This window comes from Nycticebus coucang, chromosome 11 (assembly GCF_027406575.1).
Source record: "Nycticebus coucang isolate mNycCou1 chromosome 11, mNycCou1.pri, whole genome shotgun sequence".
NCBI classification, from domain to species: domain Eukaryota; kingdom Metazoa; phylum Chordata; class Mammalia; order Primates; family Lorisidae; genus Nycticebus; species Nycticebus coucang.
In genome coordinates, this window is record NC_069790.1 from 5,794,549 (window position 1) to 5,816,312 (window position 21,764).

General features: G+C 38.6%; 1 protein-coding gene across 4 annotated transcripts in view; it reads right to left on the reverse strand.

The window, feature by feature from the left end:
- Positions 1-1,046: 1,046 nt before the first annotated feature.
- The window catches only part of VWC2 (von Willebrand factor C domain containing 2), a 145,084-nt gene continuing 124,366 nt past the window's right edge, over positions 1,047-21,764 (reverse strand). For 3 of the 4 annotated variants that reach the window (XM_053553741.1, XM_053553740.1, XM_053553739.1), the window contains exon 4: positions 1,318-1,532. In XM_053553741.1, the coding sequence (XP_053409716.1) occupies positions 1,381-1,532 (152 nt within the window). In that variant the 3' untranslated portion in view covers positions 1,318-1,380. Of the gene's footprint in view, positions 1,533-21,764 lie in introns of all 4 variants that reach the window. The other variant, XM_053553738.1, reaches the window with a different exon arrangement.

A 21,764-nucleotide genomic window follows, 5' to 3' on the forward strand; every position in this document is an offset into this window, starting at 1 on the left:
CCCTGTACCTATTAAGACTCCAGTCACCCCATTCATCAATGTGCTAAGTGTCATGATCAATAAAGGTGGAACATATCCTCTAACCAGAGCAGCAGGACTTTGCAATGGCTTTTTTATTCCCTGTCCAAATGTAGAGAAAAGAAATTGATGTGGAATTATGTGTCCCTACAGAGAAGGTGTAGAGAGCACTCGACCTCCAGCTTTGTTTTAAACCAGAGGACAGAAGAGCCGCTTCCTACTTTGCTCATGAAGGGTGGCTGACGTGGGTTAGCACTCTGGATTTTACTACCCCGTTTCCCCGAAAATAAGACATCCTCAAAAAATAAGACCTACTTACAGGAACGATAAGACGTCCCCTGAAAATAAGAGCCAGCGCATCTTTGGGAGCACACCTTAAAATAAGACACTGTCTTATTTTCGGGGAAACAGGGTATATACCTGGTGCAGGTAGATGACTCATTTTGAGGAAAAACAGAGGAGCCCACTGAAGTGAGATATAAAGATTTCAGGAGTTTAATTTTCCATGACTCTCCTCCAGAAAGTTGAAGGACTCACCCCCTGTTCAGCTTGATGGAAAATAGTGCAAATTCTCCTGCCTGCCCTGTTCCTCAGTTTAGGGGGTAAAGTCGCATTTAGAAGAGAAAGTGATGTTAAAGAAAATGAAACATTTCAGTGGGTATGTGTTGACCTGTGGTCCACAACGAAAGAACTCTGAAAGAACTGAAAAAGTGTGTGTGACCGTCCTGATACCTGCATTTCCCAAATGGCTGAGAACGAAGTGGTAAAAGCAGCGTGTAATTACATGTATAAGAAGGAAATACGACATTCATGTGAATTAGACTAAATCCTGTAATGATAAACATTCGATATATGTCTGTAATTAAACAGAATTGGGGCAAGGTTTCAGTAGAAATCGGGCTTATTATCATCTGATCCATTCGGGGGGGGGGCACTATTCCCTGTGAAGAAGTGAAGGGGGACTGGCATTTACAAACACTCCCACGTGATAAATCAGAGCTGAAAATGATATGCGGGTACACAGTGAGGACGGTTGACCACACAGCATTTTTAATCTTTATCTATAGAAAACATTTATATAGGCTCTCTAATGGAGGATATAGAAATACATTTAATATATAATAGAGTACTTCCATGTACTTACTGTGAAAATAGCACATTTATTTAGAGAGGGATTTTATGCCCGAAGTTCTCAATGATGTTTTGAAATACATCCATTTCATTCTCTTGCAGTAATTGTTACTGAGAAAAGCCAAAGTACCAACAATTTCCCATCACTCCTTGTTAAACGTCTTCCCAGAGTCATCTAGAAGGTGCACATCAGTAAAATAGTCTAGAAAAGTGTCCGAGTTTTTGCAGGGTCTACATTTGCCGGCATTCATGTTGGGTGCACATGGCCTGCCGCTCAATTCGCCAGGTGCCTTCCTCATAAGTACAGTGACATATGGTGCACTCATCGGTTTTCACTTCTCTGCCGGCAGGGATGACAGCGGTTTCTGCGAAGCAGTTGGGTCCTGAAATGCAGGAAAACGTTGCATGTCATGTGTGCAAAAGCATATCATATCTAGAATTAGGTAGCTAACATTACAGTACATGTTTTATTCACATAATCTTAGTAACACAAAGTACTTCCACTTTTTAATGAAAGGAGCCAGTGTTATTTAAAATTTTTATGAAAGACAGCACTGTGACTTTGATTAACAGACTATTCTATCTTAGCGCCTCCTATGTCAGCCAAAGCTGCAACCATTTGATTTCACTAATTTTAAATAATCATACAAAAAGCATGTGAAGCGCTGGGACCTTCAAAGAAACGATCTTATTCTACATGACACTTTAAATAGCGAGAGCTTAAATAAGCAAGCTGCATGAAAGTGACCTGAATACGGAATACTTTCCAGATACCTTGGGAAAGATTTTTAAACTTTCACACACATCATGTGACCTGAAAGGCCCTGAATGATACTGGTTACAGGTCCTACCCCCAGAGTTTCTGACTCGCTAGGTTTGGGAAGTTCTCAGGGGAGATGGGGATGCTGGTTTGGGATCCACTTTGAGAAGCCCCATTTTGCCAGCGTATCTCTCTGACAGTCCTTCACAAGAACAGAGATCACTGTAATTCTCAACCAGCATCAACCAGAAGCTTGTCAGCCAACAAATGCATTACATCTGCGCTTTATGTAATAGGTCTAAGACATGAAGAAATACTCGAGCTGAAACAACTGTTTTTTAAATAACAATGAATGACTTTGTTTTGTTTCATGCTAGTAAATCTGATTCAGATCTCAACAACCATTGTTTCTCCAAATCTCCCAAGTTCAAATACTAGTAACTGCTTCATCCTAAATAAAAGCCCCCGAGTTTGAACTTCAGCAGTTTGTCAAAATTATCGATCTGCCCCTACCTTTGCTTCTGCTGTTTTTGTAAATGTCCCCACAAACAAATATATTTACTTATAATGTGTGAAGTCATTGAAGAGATGAAAGTTTCATCTGGAATATTTAAAAAAATAATTACTCCAGCAAATTTATTTGGCCTATTTACAATTTTAAGCAGAATAAGTCATGCTTTTGAGGTGGTGGTTTCTCAAGTTCATCAAGTGGGTGACACACACCAGCTCCTGAATGCCTTGCTTTGGGCGTGGGCCCCTTTCTCCCACCCTGAACTCTGCTTCCAGTCGTGTTCCCCATTCAGATGCTGCCCTAAGATTCTGCCTTTGACGTCTCTTCTGCTCCTTCAGAGAACTCAAAGCCTTAACAATCATTATCTGGCAATGACTCCTAAATTATCTGTCTTGAACTCTAATCTTATGTTTCCAGAAGGCACTTGTCTGCCTTGTCTGCTGACAACAGATTTATCATGTCTGGGCCCAGAGTCTCTTCCCTCTGCTATCTAAGGAGCTATATTTATTTACTTTTTTATTTTTTAATTTTTTTTTTTTTGAGACAGGTCTCATTATGTCGCCCTCAGTAGAGTGCTGTGGTGTCACAGCTCACAGCAACCTCAAACTCTTGGCCTTAAGTGATCCTCTTGTCTCAGCCTCCCAAGTAACTGGAACTACAGGCACCCATCACAATGCCTGGCTATTTTTTTGTTGTAGTTGTTGTTGTTTAGCTGGCCCAGGCCAGATTCAAACCCACCAGCCCCCACCAGCCCCGGTGTAGGTGGCTGGCACCCTAGCCACTGAGCTATGGGTGCCACCATGGAGTTGTATTTATGTTAAAGATACCTATCCATCAGCTTTGGTGAACTGAAATACTTAGAATTCAAGATCCTCTCCTCCAGCCGGTGACCCCAACACCATGCCCTAGTACTCTCTGCACTCAGCCCTCCCCTGGTGGCCTACACATTATGGTTACCATGTTCCTTTGCCTAGAATGATAGAATGAGTTTTTCTGTGTTTTTTTTTTTTTTGTTGTTGTTGTTGTTTGTTTGTTTTCCATCGCCCTGGGCAGACTGCCTTGGCATCATAGCTCACAACAACCTCAAACTCCTGTGTTTGAGAGATCCTCTTGCCTCAGCTCCTTAGAAGCTGGGACTACAGGCAGCCACAACACCCAACTAGTTTTTTTCTATTTCTAGTAGAGGTGGGGCCTCGCTTTTGCTTATGCTGGTCTCCAACTCCTGAGCTCAAGCAATCCACCTGCTGAAGCCTCCCAGAGTGCTGGGATTACAGGTGTGAGCCACCGCGCTGGCCGTAGAAGGAGCTTTCTTCAGCTCCAGAAGGTCAATGCCTGGCAGTGCCACCGGGCCTGCTCTGGTGGGCTCTATGTCCTAACAGCTTCACTGACTGGTCACACTGTCCTGATGGGTGCCTGAGCTGCTGTGAATTTAGAGAGCAAGGGAGAGTTTCATGATGGCTTGAACTTTCTTTGACATGTTCTTTTCTTTTTCCTCATTATCCTTTTTGGAGAGTTACATCTGAGACAACAATCTACATCTAATTCATCCTAATATCAGTCAGCGTGTTTTGGACACAGAAGACAAACCCATAATTGCCCAGAAAACCTGCATCCTTCGATGCAAGTACTCCTGAGTCTCATCTCCACACAAACGTGGAATAAAAGTCTGGTACTGCTACTTAATAGCTATGTGATCTTGGACTATTTTAATTGTTTTGTGGCTTAATGCTATAATAATAACTCATAGGGTGTTATGAGGACTAACCTAGATAATTAACATTGCTTGCCCTGTAGTTATTCTACAAATGCTAGCAAAAGTCCTTGCCTGAATTAACCTTCCTATGTCAATACAATAGTCACTGACAGCGAGTTTTTTATGATGATTAGTGTATATCACTGTAGAATTTTGGAACTTTATTTTTCAGTGTTTTGCAACGTCAGTATTTATTTTTTATGTAGCTTTTTTTTTTGAGACTGAGTCTTACTGCATCATCATATCTCACACCAGCCTCAGTCTCTTTGGCTCAACTGATCCTCTTGCCTCAGCCTCCAGAGTATCTGGGACCACAGGCACCCACCACCAGGCCCAGCTAGTTTTCTATTTTTAGTAGAGATGGGGTCTTGCTCTTTTTTTTTTTTTAAAGGAAATTTAATTAGCATTTATTTTTTTTATTTTTATTAAATCATAGCTGTGTACATCAATATGATCATGGGGCATCATACACTTGTTTCATAGAATATTTGACACATTTTCATCTCATTAGTTGACATAGCCCTCCTGGCATCATCCTAGTTACTTTGTCAAGACATTTACATTCCACATTTGCCAAGGCTCACATGTACCTTTGTAAGATGCACCACATGTGTGAAAGGGTCTTGCTCTTGCTCAGGCTGGCCTTGAGCTCCTGAGCTCAAGCAATCCACCTTCCTCGGCCTCCCAGAGTGCTGGGATTATAGGCGTGAGCCAGTGTGCCCGCCCTATGTATTTTTATCTTTTGTACTCAGTCAGTGGGGAATCTTTTTTATTTAACTTAATTTTTTTTTGATGTTCAAATGTTCCAAACCCTGGATAATAGGTGGCCTAAACTGTAATCATCCTTGAGACATACTCCTGCAGTCACCAGAAACTTTCGTTTCTGAACTAAGAAAGTATCTTCGGCTCATTTTGTCCATAGTTAGAATTATCCACAGGGTCCTTATTCCTTTGGGGGGAGAATATGTTTAGAAGCAAAACAAGACATGGGTATGGCTTGTCATTACACTGGGGTGACACTGCCACACCTTCACATGTACATTCTTTTTAAAATTTTAAGTTCATAATTACAATTCAAAACTTTTCATTTTAGGTGTTTATGTGTGTAGCTTTTCTCTTACATTTTAAATTTAACACGTTATTTGACTTATTCATTATATATCTCAATTTACCCTGAGACTCCTATTTATTGAAATCATTAACATATTCAACTATTAATTACAACACAAATGTTATTCCTAATAAATAACAAATACATTTTTTGTGCACTTTCCAAAGCCAGAATATTACGTTCAAAAGTCACTTAACTCTTTTCTATTGGTCATGGCAGGGACACAGAGTTAAATTCACCTGTTTTCCTTCATCCTCTCCCCTCCCTTACCTCCCACCTCCAACCCTTTTCAGTAATTTTTAATTTCTCTTTTTAAAAACATAAGCAAATTATTCTCTCATTTTTCTTTCACAAAGGGTTGCATACTTCTTACTTCTATTTTGCTTTTTCACTTAAAAACACGTTCCCCCCAGCTCAGTCCACGTCAGTCCACAGAGACAGTCCTCATCCCTGAGGGCGTCAGAGTGTAGCTTTCATTGTTTATTCAGCACATGCCCTTATGATGGGTGTTTTGAAAATGGTCCCCCTGTGTACATGTAATGTACAAACAGTGAGTATTTTATCATCTGAATTAGGCAAGGAAGAGATACAGAAATTGTTGGAAAATTATCAGTAAAAACTGTATTGATGAGGAAAAAAAAAGCCAACAAAAATACCAAGTGTTAAAATGACTTGAAGCATACAAAAAAGGCAAAAAGCAACAAATGTAAGCTGTAACTTTTCCAGAGTGTCAACAAAATTGACCTTGCAATCAGGAATCCAGTTTATTCACATCTTCACATAGGGAAGTGTCTGTTTCATACACTTTCAGATATAGTTACATGTAAATTTCCATATCTTTGCTAAGTGAAATATGAGAAACAGCAGTGATTCCAGGCCTTCCTTGAGTCACAACTTCCAGAGTAAACTTGGGGTGAAGGCCCTGCGAGTATATGGACTGTCAGATGTTTGCCTTCCAGGGCTGTGATGGAAAAAGCAAATCTTCTTGATAAGAACCTTATGATAATATGATTGATTAAATTTTTGATAGTTGTTTAGTAGTCACTGTATTCATTATGACCAGGCTGAATATTTGGGCAACTACACAAATAACCTTTTTGCAAACACCATACAGCTGAGGTGAGAAAGGGGCAATCTGTATTTCAATTAAGCTGTATGGATGAGGACCATTAAAAAGCCTCTTCATCTTAAATGATTTTTGCCTGAGTTGGGGAATTATTCAGGCAACTGTTGATTAGAATTATACATTGTGTTGCTAGTTTTTTCCCTGCTGCAAATATTTAGATACTATATAGTTAAACAAAGTCAGCGCACTTGTAGTTTATAAATTCTTTTTTAATCAAAAACGACATAGAAGTGTTCAGTAAGTCATACAAAATGTAACTGAAATATAAATGTGGATTTCCATGAGAGATTCCAATTATTGACTTTTTCTAAAAACTTTATCTTATGAGCAGAATTCCTAATAAAAAATTTGTGACAGTCAGTCCAATCTCTCTGAACATGTCATAAATTTATCTTCTTTATAAAATATATCATTATTATTATTATTTATTTTTGAGACAGAGTCTCACTTTATTGCCCTCAGTAGAGTGCTGTGGCATCACAGTTCACAGCAACCTCCAGCTCTTGGGCTTAGGCGATTCTCTTGCCTCAGCCTCCCACGTAGCTGGGATTACTGGTGCCCGCCACAACACCCAGCTACAAAACATATTATTATTATTATTTTTTTTTTGTAGAGACAGAGTCTCACTTTATGGCCCTCTGTAGAGTGCTGTGGCATCACACGGCTCACAGCAACCTCCAACTCCTGGGCTTAAGCGATTCTCTTGCCTCAGCCTCCTGAGTAGCTGGGACTACAGGCACCCGCCACAACACGCGGCTATTTTTTGGTTGCAGTTCAGCCGGGGCTGGGTTTGAACCCACCGCCCTCGGTATATGGGGCCGGTGCCTTACCGACTGAGCCACAGGCGCCGCCCAAAACATATTATTTTAAAATGTTTTTTATTTTAGAGCTGAGGACTGTGAAAACTTTTTATTTTGAAAGTGTAGATTTCAATCAAACCAGGAAGTTGCAAAGATAGTAGAGGGAAGACCCACGATCCCTTTGCTTTACCCCAGTAATTACAGCTTACATAATTATAGAATGGTATGAGTCTACATCTATGTTACATAAGCACATAATAGCGTTGTGTAGTCACCACCGCAGTTATCACCACAAGGACTAACATCATGCTACCTTGTATAATCACATCGAGCCTCCTCACACCACATTATCCTTAAACCCTCAGACCCACTAATGTATGTTTCATATCTACGATTTTATCATTTGAAAGACACTACATGAATGGATATTAAAATAAGTGGTCTTTTTTTTTTTGCAATTTTTGGCCGGGGCTGGGCTTAAACCCACAACCTCCAGCATATGGGGCCAGTGCCCTACTCCTTTGAAGCACAGGTGCCACCCAAAGTAAGTGGTCTTTTAAGATTGGCTTTTAAAACTCAATGTAATGCCCTTGAGATCCAAGTACGTTGCCATGCATATCAACAGAAGCTCCTCCTGGGGATGTGCTCCAGTTTAACCATTTGGGTTTTTTTTTTTCCTTTCATTTTGATGCTATTATAAATAAATCTGCACGTTGTGTGTAAACACAGATAATTTTCATTTCTCCGAAAGCCTAGGAGTGCCCTTGCTAGAATTTTATGGTAGTTGTATGTTAGGTTTATCAAAAACTTTAAAAATTTTCCAGTGTCTATAAAATTTACATTGCAATCAGGAATCCAGTTTATTCACATCTTCACTCTTTTGGTTTTATTGCAAGATTTTGTTTTAGCCATTCTGATAGACAAGTTAGGATTTTATCTGTGTTTCCCTGACAGCTGGTGGTGATGATCTTTTCATGTGTTTGCTGTTTTATATCATCTGTGAAAGGGCTCTATGTATTTTGTCTGTTTACTAATTGCATTGGTTAGTTTTTTACTATTTAATTTTGAGTTCCTGATACATTCCAGGTGCAAACGTCTTCTTGAGTTTGCACCTTGTCTTTTTATTGTCTTAAGAGGTTCCTTCACAGAACGAATGTTTTATATTTTTTTCAGGAATTTTATTTTATTTATAGACAGCTGAGGAAATCTACCACGAGTCGTTGAGAAGAGAATGGATGGCTCATAGGTGTCCTTTCAGAGATGGCTCCGCTGAGGATGGATTACGAGGCAGAAACTGGGGACAAGGACAGCAGAGGTCACCAGTGAGCACTCCCCTTTCTCAAGATTCAGAGTCTGCATCTTCAGAGAAAGATTGTCTTGAGTGACTCTTCTGCTCCCAACAGACCTGCAAAAGTTGTCATGTGAAATAGATTATGGCTTCCATGTTCTTCGCAAGCCCTGCCATGAATGAAGAGGATCCCATATGAGCTAAGACTCAGATGCTAGTACATTGCATGGCAGAAATATATGCAAAGATTTATATTTCAATGAGGTCAAATGCATCAATTTTCTCTTTTATGGATTATGTTTTTGATATCCTAATGACACATCATAGAAGCTCTATGTCCAACAGATTTTCTCTTTTTATCTTATAAAAATGTTGTAGTTTTATAGTTTAAATTTGAATCTATGATCCATTTTAAGATAATTTTTGCAAAAGTTGTAAGGTTTGTTGAGATTCTTGTTTGTTTGTTTGTTTTGGTCTATGATTCAGCATCAGTTGTTGAAAACCACCCTTTCACTGAGTTGCCTTTGCACCTTTGTCAAAAATAAGTTGAATAAGTTGGCTGTACTGTTCAGGGCCTGTTTCTGGGTTCTTGCTGTGCTCTGCTGATCCGTGCTCCTGGCCCCTTGCCAATACCATGCTCTTGAAATGGGGTAGAATGGTTTCTTCCACTTCGTTGTTTTTCTGTGTATCTGGGACAATATCCAAACATTATTTTATACGTCTTTTGCAAATATTTTCTCCCACTGTGTGGTTTGTCTTTCATTTTGTTAATAATTCTTTCATAATGCCAAATGTTTAATTTTAACAAAGATCAATTCTTTCTTTAATGATTCATGCCCTTGGGGCTGTATTAAAAAACGCCATCACCAAACCTAAGGTTATCTATATTTTTCTCTTATGTTATCTTCTGTGAGTTTTATGGTTCTGTGACATACCTTTAGGTATATGATTGATTTTGAGTTAATTTTTGTGAAGGGTATAAAGTGTCTAGAGTCATTTTTTTTTCACATGTGGATATCCACTTGTTCAGGTTCTATGTGTTGGAAGAATTATCTCTGCACCATTATATTATCTTTACTCCTTTATCACATATTAACTTGCTGTATTTATATGGATCTATTTCTGAGTCCTCTCTTCTGTTTTACTGATCTATTTTCTGCTAATACCACACTGTCTTGAGCTCTGTAGCTTTGTATCATCTTAAAGCAGGGTAATGTCACTCCTCTGTTATTCTTCAATATTATGTTGAATATTCTCAATCTAGGTCTCTTGCGTCTCTTTGTAAAATTTAGGATAAGTTTATGTATTCACAAAATTAGTTGCTGGAATTTTGTTTGAAACTGTGTTGAATCTATTGATTAATCTGAGAATAAGTGACATAAGGACAATATTGAGTCTTCCAATCCATGACTTGAAACATCTCTCCACGGATTTCATTTTTCTATGCTTTTTTATTCAGAGTTTGTAGTTTTCCTCACATAGATCTTATACACATTCTTTTAGTTTATATGTATGTATTTTAATTTTGTTGTGCTAACATAAATATTGTGTATTTAATTTCAAATTCCAGTTGTCCATTGCTTATACCAAGAAAGTCATTGAATTTTGTTTATTAACCTCATTTCCTGTGACCTTGCTGTAATTTCTTATTAGTTCCTGGGTATTTTCTTATCAGATTTTCTACACAAAGCATTGTGTTGTCTACAAACAAAGATAGTTTTATTTCATTCTTCCTTGTCAGCCTATCTTTTAGTTTCTTTCTTGTCTTACTGCATTAGCTAGGACTCCAAGTAGGAAGGTAAAAAGCAGTGGTAAGAGGGGACATCTTGCCATGATCCTGGTGAGAAAGCTTTGAGTTTCTCAGCAAAAAGTATGATTTTAGCTATACATCTTTTTTTTTTTTTCGTAGCTGGTTGTTATCAAGTTGAGAAAGTTCTCCCTATTCCTAATTTACTGAAAGTTTTTGCCATAAAAGAGTGTTGAGTTTTGTCAAATGTTTCTTCTGTATCTACTGATACGATCATGACTTTTTTCTTCCTCAGCCTGTTATAAATTGTGGCATATTTGGGATAAATCCCACTTGACTGTTGTGTATAATTCCTTATACATTGTTGGATTCAATTTGCTAATAGTTTGTTGAAAATTTTTGTGTTTATATTCATGAGAGATACTGGTCTGTAGTTTTCTTTTCTTGCAATGTCTTTGGTTCAATAAAATGGTAATGCCAAAAGACCTTATAGAATATTGTCTTATCCACTTAAATATCCACTTTAATATTTGGTGGAATTCACCAGTGAACCCATCTGGGCCTGGTACTTTCTGTTTTGGAAGGATTAACTATTGATTAGATTTCTTTAATACGTGTGTGTGTATATAAGCTTATTCAGATTATCTATGTCTTCTTATGTGTACAATTGCGTCTTTCAAGGATTTGGTTCATTTTGTTTAGATTATCAAATTTGTGAGAATAGAGTTGTTTATGGTATTTGTTAACCTTTTAATGTTTATGGGATTGGTAGTGATGTCCCCTCTTTTGTTGCTGATATTAACAATTTATGTCCTCTGTCATTTGGTTCCTATTTTTACTAGCCTGGCTAGAAATTTACTGCTTTTATAGGTCTTTTCAAAGAACAAGATTTTGTTTTTGTCATTTTTCTCTACTGATTTCTGCTTTGCAAATTTGTTGATTCCTGCTCAAATTTTTATTAGTTCTTTGCTCCTGCCTACTATGGATTTAACTTGCTCTTCTTTTTCTAGTTTTTTAAAAAGGTGGAAGATTGGATTATTGAATTTAGAATTCAATGCATTCAACGTTACAAATTTCCCGCTAAGCCCTGCTTTCACTGTATCCCAAATGTTTTTGATAAATGTTTTAACTTAGTTTAAAATTTCTCTTGACATTTCAAATATCTTCATTTGTTATTTGTAAGTGTGTAGTTTAATCCGGAAGTATTTGGGGAGTTCTAGCTATCTTGTTAGTGATATCTATAGTAATTCCATTGTGGCCTGAGAACAGACATTATATGATTTCCATTCCTTTAAATTTGTTTGTTATGGCCCAGAATGTGGTCTATCTTAGTGAATGTTCCATGTGACCTTGAGAAGAATGTGTATTATATTGTTGTTGGATGAAGTAGTTAATAGATGTCAATTACATTCAATAAAAGTCAATTACATTCAATTGATCAATGGTGCTCTTCTGGTCAACTATGTCCTTACTGGTTTTCCAGCCTGCTAGATCTGTCATTTCTGATACAGGGGTATTGTAGTATCCAAATATAATAGTATATTCATCTATTTCTTCTTGTATTTCTATCAGATTTTGCCTCATGCATTTTGATGCTCTGTTTTAAGGCAAATACATATCAAAGACAGTAATGTCTTCTTGGAGAATTGACCCCTTTATCATTATATAATTCCCTCCACCATCCCTGATGACTCACGACCCCGCCTGTGATGTGAATTAGCGTTTTTTCTAGCATATTCTGTGTATGCTACTCATCCATTACTGTATAGGACGAAACAGTAGAAGAGGGGCCCAACCTGCAGCCTGTGAGCTGCAGTTGGATCATGTGGGACTGTTTTGCATATCTGTGGTGTTGAACATCATGAAAATTATGCACAGAACTTTTGTTTTGTTCATCAGTTTTCATTAGTGTTTGTGTATTCAGTGTGTGACCCAAGACAACTCTTTTTCCAATGTGTGGCAGAGAAGACAAAAGGCCAGACGCCATTTCTAGAGGGTTTGGTACTACCTGAGGCTTCAGATATCCTCTGGGGGGCTTGGAACATATCCCTGTGGCTAAGCAAGAACTGTTGTGTATTTATATTTAAAGCAGGTTTCTTGTAGATAACATACAGTTATGTATTGTTTTTTACCCATTTTGAAAATCTGTGTTTTGATTAGCATATCTAGCCCATTAATTTTCAAAGTGATTGTTGACATAGTTGGATTAATATCTATCATATTTCTTAGTAATATTATTTTCTATTTGATGCCTTTGTTCTTTGCCCTATTTTTATCTTTGTCTTCCACTTTTGTTCTGGGTCTTGCACAGTTTTAGTTGAGTATTTTATCACTCCACTTTTCTCCTGTCTTAGCATATCCACTATGCTTTCTTTTTCACTTTTTTTAGCAGTTGCCCTGCAATACATTTTTACGACCAAATACAGATAACATTATACAACTTCACAAGTAGTAGAAGTTCCTTCTACGTGTATTATAACAACAAAATAATCTTAACTCTCCCTCCTACCTCTTATATCACTGCTGTCGTTCATTTCAGTTAATATTTAAGCATATAATATATATACACACACACATTCATGCATATCATAAGCATACATAATTAAATACATTGTTGCTATTATTGCCATTTTGAGTAAACTGAAAAACCAAAATTTTTCTTTTACCTTCACGTATTCCTTCTCTAATGTTCTTCCTTTCTTTATATTGATTGAGTGTCTGACCTATATAATTTTCTTTCTCTCTAAAGAAATTCTTTTAACATTTCTGGCAAGGCTGGTATACTGACAACACATTTCCTAAGTTTTCATTTGTCTAGGAAAGTTTTTATTTTCCCTTCACTTTTGAAGGATGATTTTGCAGGCTACAGAGTTCTAAGCTAGTGTGGGCTTTTTTCTTCTTCTCAGCACACATTAGACATGTCACTTCTCACGTTCATGCTTCCTGAGAAATGACTACTTTGGTTTCTTTATAGGCAAATTGTCCCCCTCCGAACACCCCCAGGCATCTTTCAGGGTTTTCTCATTATCTTTATTTTCTGTAGTTTGAAAATGGTATGCCAAAGTGTACTTTTTCTGGCATTTATCCTACTTGGCGTTCTCTGAGCTTCCTGGATCTGTGGTTTGGTGTCTGGCATTAATTGGGGGAAAGTCTCAGCCATTGTTGCTTCCAATGTTCCTTCAGTGCCTCTGCAGGCTGCTTCCTCTTCTGGTACTCCCCCTTTTTATTTATCCCACAATTATTGGATATTCTGTGAATTATTTTTATGTACCCATATTTTCTGCTTGCACGTCAGTTTTGGAGGTTTCCATTGTGACATCTTTAGCTCAGAGATTGGTTCCTCAGTCACGGCCAGTCTACTAACGAGCCCATCATTGTGTCACAGGCTGATCACCAGCATTCCTTTTAGATTCTTCCTTTGAATTCCCACCATTCTGCTAACGTATACATTCTTCCTTGCGGTTTACCTTTTCTGTTACAGCCTGTAGCATATTAATATTATCTTTAAAAGATTTTGAAATTATTTTATTGTAAAAGTTATTCAAGTTATTTTAAAAATCCTACTTGGATAATTCCAGCGTATCACAATTGACCCCAGTTTTGACCCTTTTTTTTTCTTTTGTTTTGCCTTTTAGCCTGCTGCGTATTACTAAGTTTTTCTTGATTGTTGGCCATGACGCACTGGGTACAAGGAACTGCTGAGCGAGGCCTTCAGTGCTGTGGGGTAAGGTGTGGGACGCACTCGGCCCTGCTGTGATTCTGCACTTCTGGACTGTGAACTCACAAGCTTAGTCCTCCTGCTGCTTTGGTTGTCCCAGATGGCTAGAGTGGGCTGGATGTTCCCTTCCCAGGGGCGGTTAGGCTCTGATGAACCCCAGCAGGTTAAGCTCTGGTTGACATTTCTCCTGAGGGCAGACCTTGTAACAAACACATGGCTCTGGCCTGTTTCCAAATGGCCACTCCCCCCTCACCCCACCAGGAGCATAAGCGGATTGTCCTTTGAATTCACTGGGAGAACTTGCTTGCCAGCAGTAAAACTCAAAAACCCGTGGGCACTTCCCTTTGACTGGGTCCCCCTGGAGATTTTGACTCTCACCATTTTCCACACCAAGCCTCCAGCAATGCATCAATTATAGGCTGTGTTTTCCTCAACTGCAGTTTACGTTTTCCCACCTCAGTCATGGCCGCCCACGGAGCTTCCTCCTTGGGTGAGCTGTGATTTTTCTGCACTTGGCTGCCGTCTCCTTAACTGGGGAGTTAGCAGTTTGTCCTATGAACCCATTTTGCTGACGAATCTAATAAGAGTTGTTAATTCTTTAGTTTCTGCAGTGTTTCTCTTTAGGATGGAGCAGCAACTTCCAAGCATCTATGTGCCAGACTGGGAAAAAACCTAAACAGTTGATGTTTAAGCCAACTTTGCATCCCCAGAGTAAACTGCACTTGATGTTAGTGTAATTTTTAAAAACATACTGATGTATTCTATTTGTTACATTTTAAAATAAATTTGTGTCAATGTTCTAGTGGAGTTTTGGTTTGTATTTTGTTATAGTCTTTGTTTGGTTTTGGTATCAATATAATACTGACTTCATAGAATGAGTTGGAAAAAGTTCCCTTCTATTTTTGAAAGAAATTGAGTGGTATTAATTCTTTTTAAAATATTTGGTATTAGTATGGAGGTCTGGAGAGATTTTTAAAATTATCAAGTTAATTTCCTTAATAGTTCTCATACAATTATTGCATACTTAGTGAGTTGGGGGTAGTTCGCATTTTTTGAGGAGTATCTATACAGGGTGGACGCGAAGTTCATGTGCAATTTAAAGTACTTTAACATAGTAAATTGCACACTGTATATTCTTAGTTGTTACATGTGTATGTGAGTTGTTGATAAATACCTTCATTTTATTTTCCACATCTACTGGGTCTGTAATCAGACCCCCTCTCTTATTCCCGATATTAGTAATTTGTGTCTTCTCTTTATCTCTCTTTGTTTTGCTACAAGTTTATTGGTTGTGCTGATCTTTTCAAAGAACCGACTTTTTTTTTTTTGTCTCATTGATTTTCTTCATTAATTTTTGGCTTAGTCTTTGCTGTTTGTTTTCTTTTTTCTATTGCTTTCTGTTTATTTTGCTTCTTCCTCTCCCCCCCGCCCCCTGAAGTTTCTTGCAGTAAAAATTTAGATTATCGATTTGGGAAATTTCCACTTTTCTGATGGGAATGTCCATAATTTTTCCTTTCAGTACTGTTTTAGCCACACTCACGTGTTTTGACGTGTTGTAGTTTCATTTTCATGAAACACTTACTTCAATTTACAGACTTAAAACCCAAGAATTAATAAAAATCTTAGGGGAAAAATATGATTCATGATTACCTTGTGGACAGAAACAGAAATTACTTAGATTAATGTATAAAAGGTATACTACTTACATGTATACAAATGGATTCTTGTATTATAATCACTAAGTGACAAGCAACATTTAACTTCATTAGTAACTAGAGAAGTAGAGGCAAACAATTTTAATCTTAATTAACCTTAATGATCATATTTAATTTTCATATTTACATGTTACAAGAATTATGAAGCAGTGAGAACAATTTTATAAATATGACAAAAGAGATGTAGACAGTAACTGTTAGTCCAAGTCATATGACTAATAATTAATTACTACTGCTAATAGTAATAATTAATTACTAATATGTTGATATTGCCTAGCCACAATTTAAGGATCTGCTGGCTAAAAATAGTTGATTTCCAAATTGTTTACAGCATATAATGCTTTTCTTTCCTCAAGGTCAGTTGATAAACATGGTTTAATTGATCTTTGCTATACTAGAGGGTTCATAATTGTGGTAGTTGCTTTTATACCATCTGGACGCCATGAGTATGTCCACCCTGCTCACTGCTGCTGGTGCACATGCTAAGGTCTGAAGGTCGTTGTCCCCTCAGTATTCATATCTTGAAACTTAGCACTGGGAAGTGTTACCAGGTGGGGCCGTTAGCAGGTGCTGACATCACTAGGGCAGAACCCTCATGATCAGCGTTAGTGACAAGGGGGCCATGAGGAGACACCACGGATGAATGGGTCCTGTCTAGACACCAACCTGTAGGTGCCTTGATCTGGGACTTCCCAGCCTCCAGACTTGTGGAAAAATAAATTTCAAATGTGTCTAAATGACCTAGTCTATGGTATTTGGTTACAGAAGCAGGGGGAGACTAACACCCACAATGTCAGAAGGGAGTAAGATGAATGAAGGCCAGCTCTGGGATGGGCAGCAATAGGAACAGCCACCTTTCCTCCCTCTGCAAATCCCCCAGTATGTCTCCCGGGATGCAAAGTCTGTGTCAGGCCTCCGTTTTCCCCCCACACCTGCACAATCTTACCCATGATGGATACTTTCACTTACCCTTATTCCAAACCTTTCAAGTTGATATAATTTATCACATACCACCCAGCTGAATTGAAGACAGATTAGGCCGAGGCTCACAAATTCAAATCTAGCTGGAAACTCCTAGGACGTTTTTAATGGAGCCCCTGTCCTGTCATATCTATGTCCACAGCAGATCTGTTTTTCACAGTGACACCCCTGGGTACCCAACCAGGCTCTCCCGGGATGGGGAGTCCGTTAGGGCAGGACCCACATGCCATTGTGGAGTGGGTACTGCCCACAGCACACAGCTGGAACTCAAGTGTATGATTGAGTTAAAATGGGTTAGATTTTTAATAACAACGAATGGTGAGCCACAAGAAGACAAATGTAACTGAACAAAGATACAGACAGGTGTCTGGGGTCACAGCTCTTCCTCTTCCACACAGGGCTAAGCATTAAGGGATGGCCCATTTGTTTGAGTTCTTTGTAGATTCTAGTTATTAGTCCTGTACAGATGTGTATGTAGACTGTAAGTAATTCCTCCCATTCTGTAGGTTTGCTTTGCTGATCACTTCCTTAGCTGTTCATAAGATTTTTAATTGAATCATCTCCCATTTATTTATTTTTGCTGCTGCTATAATTGCCACTGGGGTATTCTTCATAAATTCTTTGCCTTAGACCAATGTCTGGAAGTATTTTACCCACATTTTCTCATGGTTGTGTGCCTTACGTGTAAGTCTGTAAGTATATGTACACCGGGCAGGAGTACTACTTAGCTGTAAAAGGGATGAATTAAGGCCTTTTTCAGACATTTGGAAGGAACTGGAGACCATTATTCTAAATGAAATATCATAAGAATGGAAAAACGAACACCATATGCACTCTCTAATGAATTGGAACCAACCAATGGGCACATAAGTACACAAAGGAAAGTAAAAGTTGTGGGAATCAAGCAAAGAAAGGGGAGCAGAGGCGAAGCACCACCTAATGGGTACAGTGAACACTATTCAGGTGACACATTTACAGACCTGACTCAAGTCATGTATCAAAGACATCTGTACCCACTTACTATTCTGAAATTGAAACAAAACAAAATACAAGACTGGAAAAAAAAGAAGAAGAAAGAAAGAAAAAGAATGGCCTAGCACAGCAGAATAGCAGAGCAGTGGGAGAGACTGCCCCGTGGTCAGGAGCACCGCAAGGCCCAGCAGAAGAAATCGCCAGTATTCGACAGTAAACAAACCTTACATCCTGAACCTATTTTGAAACAGCCACGTTTTTGTCTGCCTTAATGTAAATCATGTTTCTTAGCACCAGCCCTGACTCCTGAATATGAAATCTAACAGCTATTGTTTACACAGAAGCAGCAACATCTATTACATTTCAATGTTTAATATATGTGACATATTTTAGACTCTCAGGGCACTGGTCTCAAAAACGATAGGAAAAACTGTTTTTCTAACGTGCATTTTTATTCTGCTCTTAAGAGAAATGAAACAAAATATATGTACACCTGTTTGTGTGTGTTCATGTGCATACGTGTGTATTTTCTGGTAAACATCTAATACAAAATCATTTTTAACCAGAGGAGTTAAAATGAGGAAAAATAAATGACACTAAAATAAGCCTGAAAATAAAACAAATTTGGTCACTGTAGAAGAAACAATCCTAATCAAAAGAAACTGTCAACTTGAAAACTCTCCTGTCAAATTAATTTCTTCTCGTTCTCAGTGGCTCCAAGGGAGCGCTGTGAGGGGTATGGACGTCTCTCAGGGTTACGTGCTTCCTGCTGGCCCTCTGGGAACATGGCCTACTCTAAATGCCTGGGACCTAGTGCATAACTCCTGGGTCACCTTATTCCAATCTTTCAAGTTGCTATAATTTATCACATACCACCCAGTCTCCCTAAAATTCAAAATAAAATATATCTTCATTTTTTAAGGGCATTCACTTGTTCAGAAGTTCTCAGCAAATGTAAATAACAGTGCCACTCAAAAAAAATTTAAAAGTTCCGTATTTCAACATAGCAAAAGGTATCCTGTTTGTCAAATAAATTGTGGACAGGTTTCATTCAGTAATTTAAATGAAGACCCTTTCTTGAGGATCTTTCCAGAGCCTTAATTATGCTAATCTAGCAGAGAAAGGGCTCAAGTTGCACTATTTCCTAAATTCACTTGACCATGAAGCCTTTATTCAGTTACCAGTAGATGATGAACATTTGTATTTCACAGAACAGTGTTTGGAAGATGAACCAATAAAATGTGGGTAAAAAAAAAAAAATGTGAATGGCCCCTTTGAACACTATACACAGAGCTGAGAGGCAGAGAGGCAGATGCTGGTGGGCTGCACAAGCTCAGTCATTAGGCCAGGAACTGACCTGCCCGCCCAGCTTCAACCATGCAACGAAAATGCCAACAGACATGAAAATGGTGCCCAAATCAGTGCAGGGAATATCACTGGGAATGGAGAAGTTCCCTTGTGTCCCTTTGCTGACTTCTGACAGAAAAAAATAGGTTTTCCTATTTTGTCACTCCATAGAAATAGAATCATAATATAATATATGCAAGATTGGACAAATAAGTTGATAAACTCCTCCTAGAAAAATTGCTACATCTCTCACGGCTGAGTATCACTATGGTCACCTTTTGAGTACTTCCTCTGGGAGACCTTGCACTAAAGCCAGCACCTAGCACACTATTTTTTTTTTTTTTGAGACATTCTCAAGCTGTCACCCTGAGTAGAGTACTGTGGCATCACAGCTCACAGCAACCTCAAACTTTTGGGCTTAAATGATTCTCTTGCCTCTGCTTCCCCAGTAGCTGGGACTACAGGCAGTTGCCACAATGCCCAGCTAACCTAGTGCACTCTTCAAAGCAATTTTGGAAATCTTTTTCTAGAAGGGCCATCAGAGCCATTGTCACATGGCTCACAAAAACAGGCAACAACAATAATGAACGCCACTCAGCAAGACACCTCCCTGTGTTGACACGATCACACCTGTGAGACACCTGTGTGCCAAGGTTATGAAACAAACCCAGTTGTTTGTAGAGTGATGTCAACATAAGCAAGTCTGTGAACTTAGTTGTCAGACCTCATGCGATGGAGCTCTGGCAGTCACTCCACAAAAGAGTTCCAAAATTGCTTTGAACGGTGGGCTAGATGCTGGTGTTGGTGCATAGCTTCCCAAGGGGAGTACCTCAAAAATGACCATAGTGACATTTGGCAATGAAGTACGTGGTACTTTTTCTAGGATGAGTCTGTGAACTCAATTGTCAGACCTTGTATATCCTCCTTTGCAGCAGGCTTCAGTCCTGCAATGTGAGATTCATGAGATTCATTCCCAGGGCTGCGTGTAGTTGAATTTATTTCCTTCTCATGGTTTCATAGTCTTCCCTTTTATAAATACACCACAATTCGTCTACTATTTTGATAGCTATTGATTTTCTACTATTGATGGAATTTACTTTTGAGTTTCTATCAACCGTTGAAAGCTATAGTAAAATAGCAGTAGCTACCAGAAGGAGCTGATATAAAACAAAACAAAACAAACAAAAACAACCCTACCATCAACATTGTTAGAAATGTCCTTGGTGTGCAATTTATGCCAGGAATGGGAGATGTGGCTCATAGGAGGTATGCGTTTCTATCTGTAGTGGAAAGCAAGGTACCTTTTCCCAAAGTGGTTGTGTCAATTTTTACTTCCAGAAACAGTCTATGAGAAATCTTTTTGAGCCAGATCCTTCATTTTGGTTATTGTCCGTTTTTATTGTTAGATTCAAAATAAAATATATCTTCATTTTTAAGGGCTGGGGCATTCACTTGTTCAGAAGTTCTCAGCAAATGTAAATAATAGTGCCATTCCAAAAAAATTAAAAAGTTCATATTTCAACATTGTCAAATAAATTGTGGACAGGTTCACAATCCTCAAGTATTTATTGTTATACTGGTCATGCCTGACATATAATTAATTATATGGGTTTTTTATTTATTAAATCATAGCTGTGTACATTAATGCAATCGTGGGGTACAATGTGCTGGTTTTACATACAATTTGAAATGCTGTCATAAAACTGGTCAACGTAGCCTTCCTGGCATTTTCTTAGTTATTGTGTTAAGACGTTTATATTCTACACCTAGTAAATGTCACATGTACCCTTGTAAGATGCACTGTAGATGTGGTCCCACCGATTACCCTCCCTCCACCCATCCTCCCCCTCCTCTCTCTTTTCCCCTTCTTCTTGGGCTACAATTTGGTTATAGCTTTCATAAGAAAGCTATAAATTGGTTTCATAATAGTACTGAGTACATTGGATACTTTTTCTTCCATTCTTGAGATACTTTGCTAAGAAGAATATGTTCCAGCTCCATCCTTGTAAATATGTAAGAGGTAAAGTCTCCATCTTTTTTTTTTTTTTTTTTTTGTAGAGACAGAGTCTCACTTTATGGCCCTAGGTAGAGTGCCATGGCATCACACAGATCACAGCAACCTCCAACTCCTGGGCTTAAGCGATTCTCTTGCCTCAGCCTCCCGAGTAGCTGGGACTACAGGCGCCCGCCACAACGCCCGGCTATTATTTTTTTTTGGTTGCAGTTCAGCCGGGGCCGGGTTTGAACCCACCACCCTTGGTATATGGGGCCGGCGCCCTACCGACTGAGCCACAGGTGCCGCCCAAGTCTCCATCTTTTTAAAGGCTGCATAATATTCCATGGTGTACATGTACCACAATTTATTAATCCGTTTGTGGGTCGATGGGCACTTGGGCTTCTTCCATGACTTAGCAGTTCTGAATTGGGCTGCAATAAACATTCTGGTACAAATATCTTTGTTATAATGTGATTTTTGGTCTTCTGGATATAGACCTAGTAGAGGAATTATAATTATACGGTGTTTGTAACTTGCATTTCCTCGACGACTAAGTGTTTGGATATCCTTTCCACATGTGTCTTTTGTCATTATCTGTACAGGTTGTCAGACCTTCTGATTTATTTGTAAGCATCTTCACACACTCTGCATGAGTCCTTTCATGCATGACAGACAAAGCTTCCAATTCCAATTATGGAATTGTTATCTCTGTTTTTAGTTCTTTCAAATATTTCTTTACCTATTTTAAAGCTACACTTTCAGGTGTGCTTGGCAGAGTGATGTCCTGTCA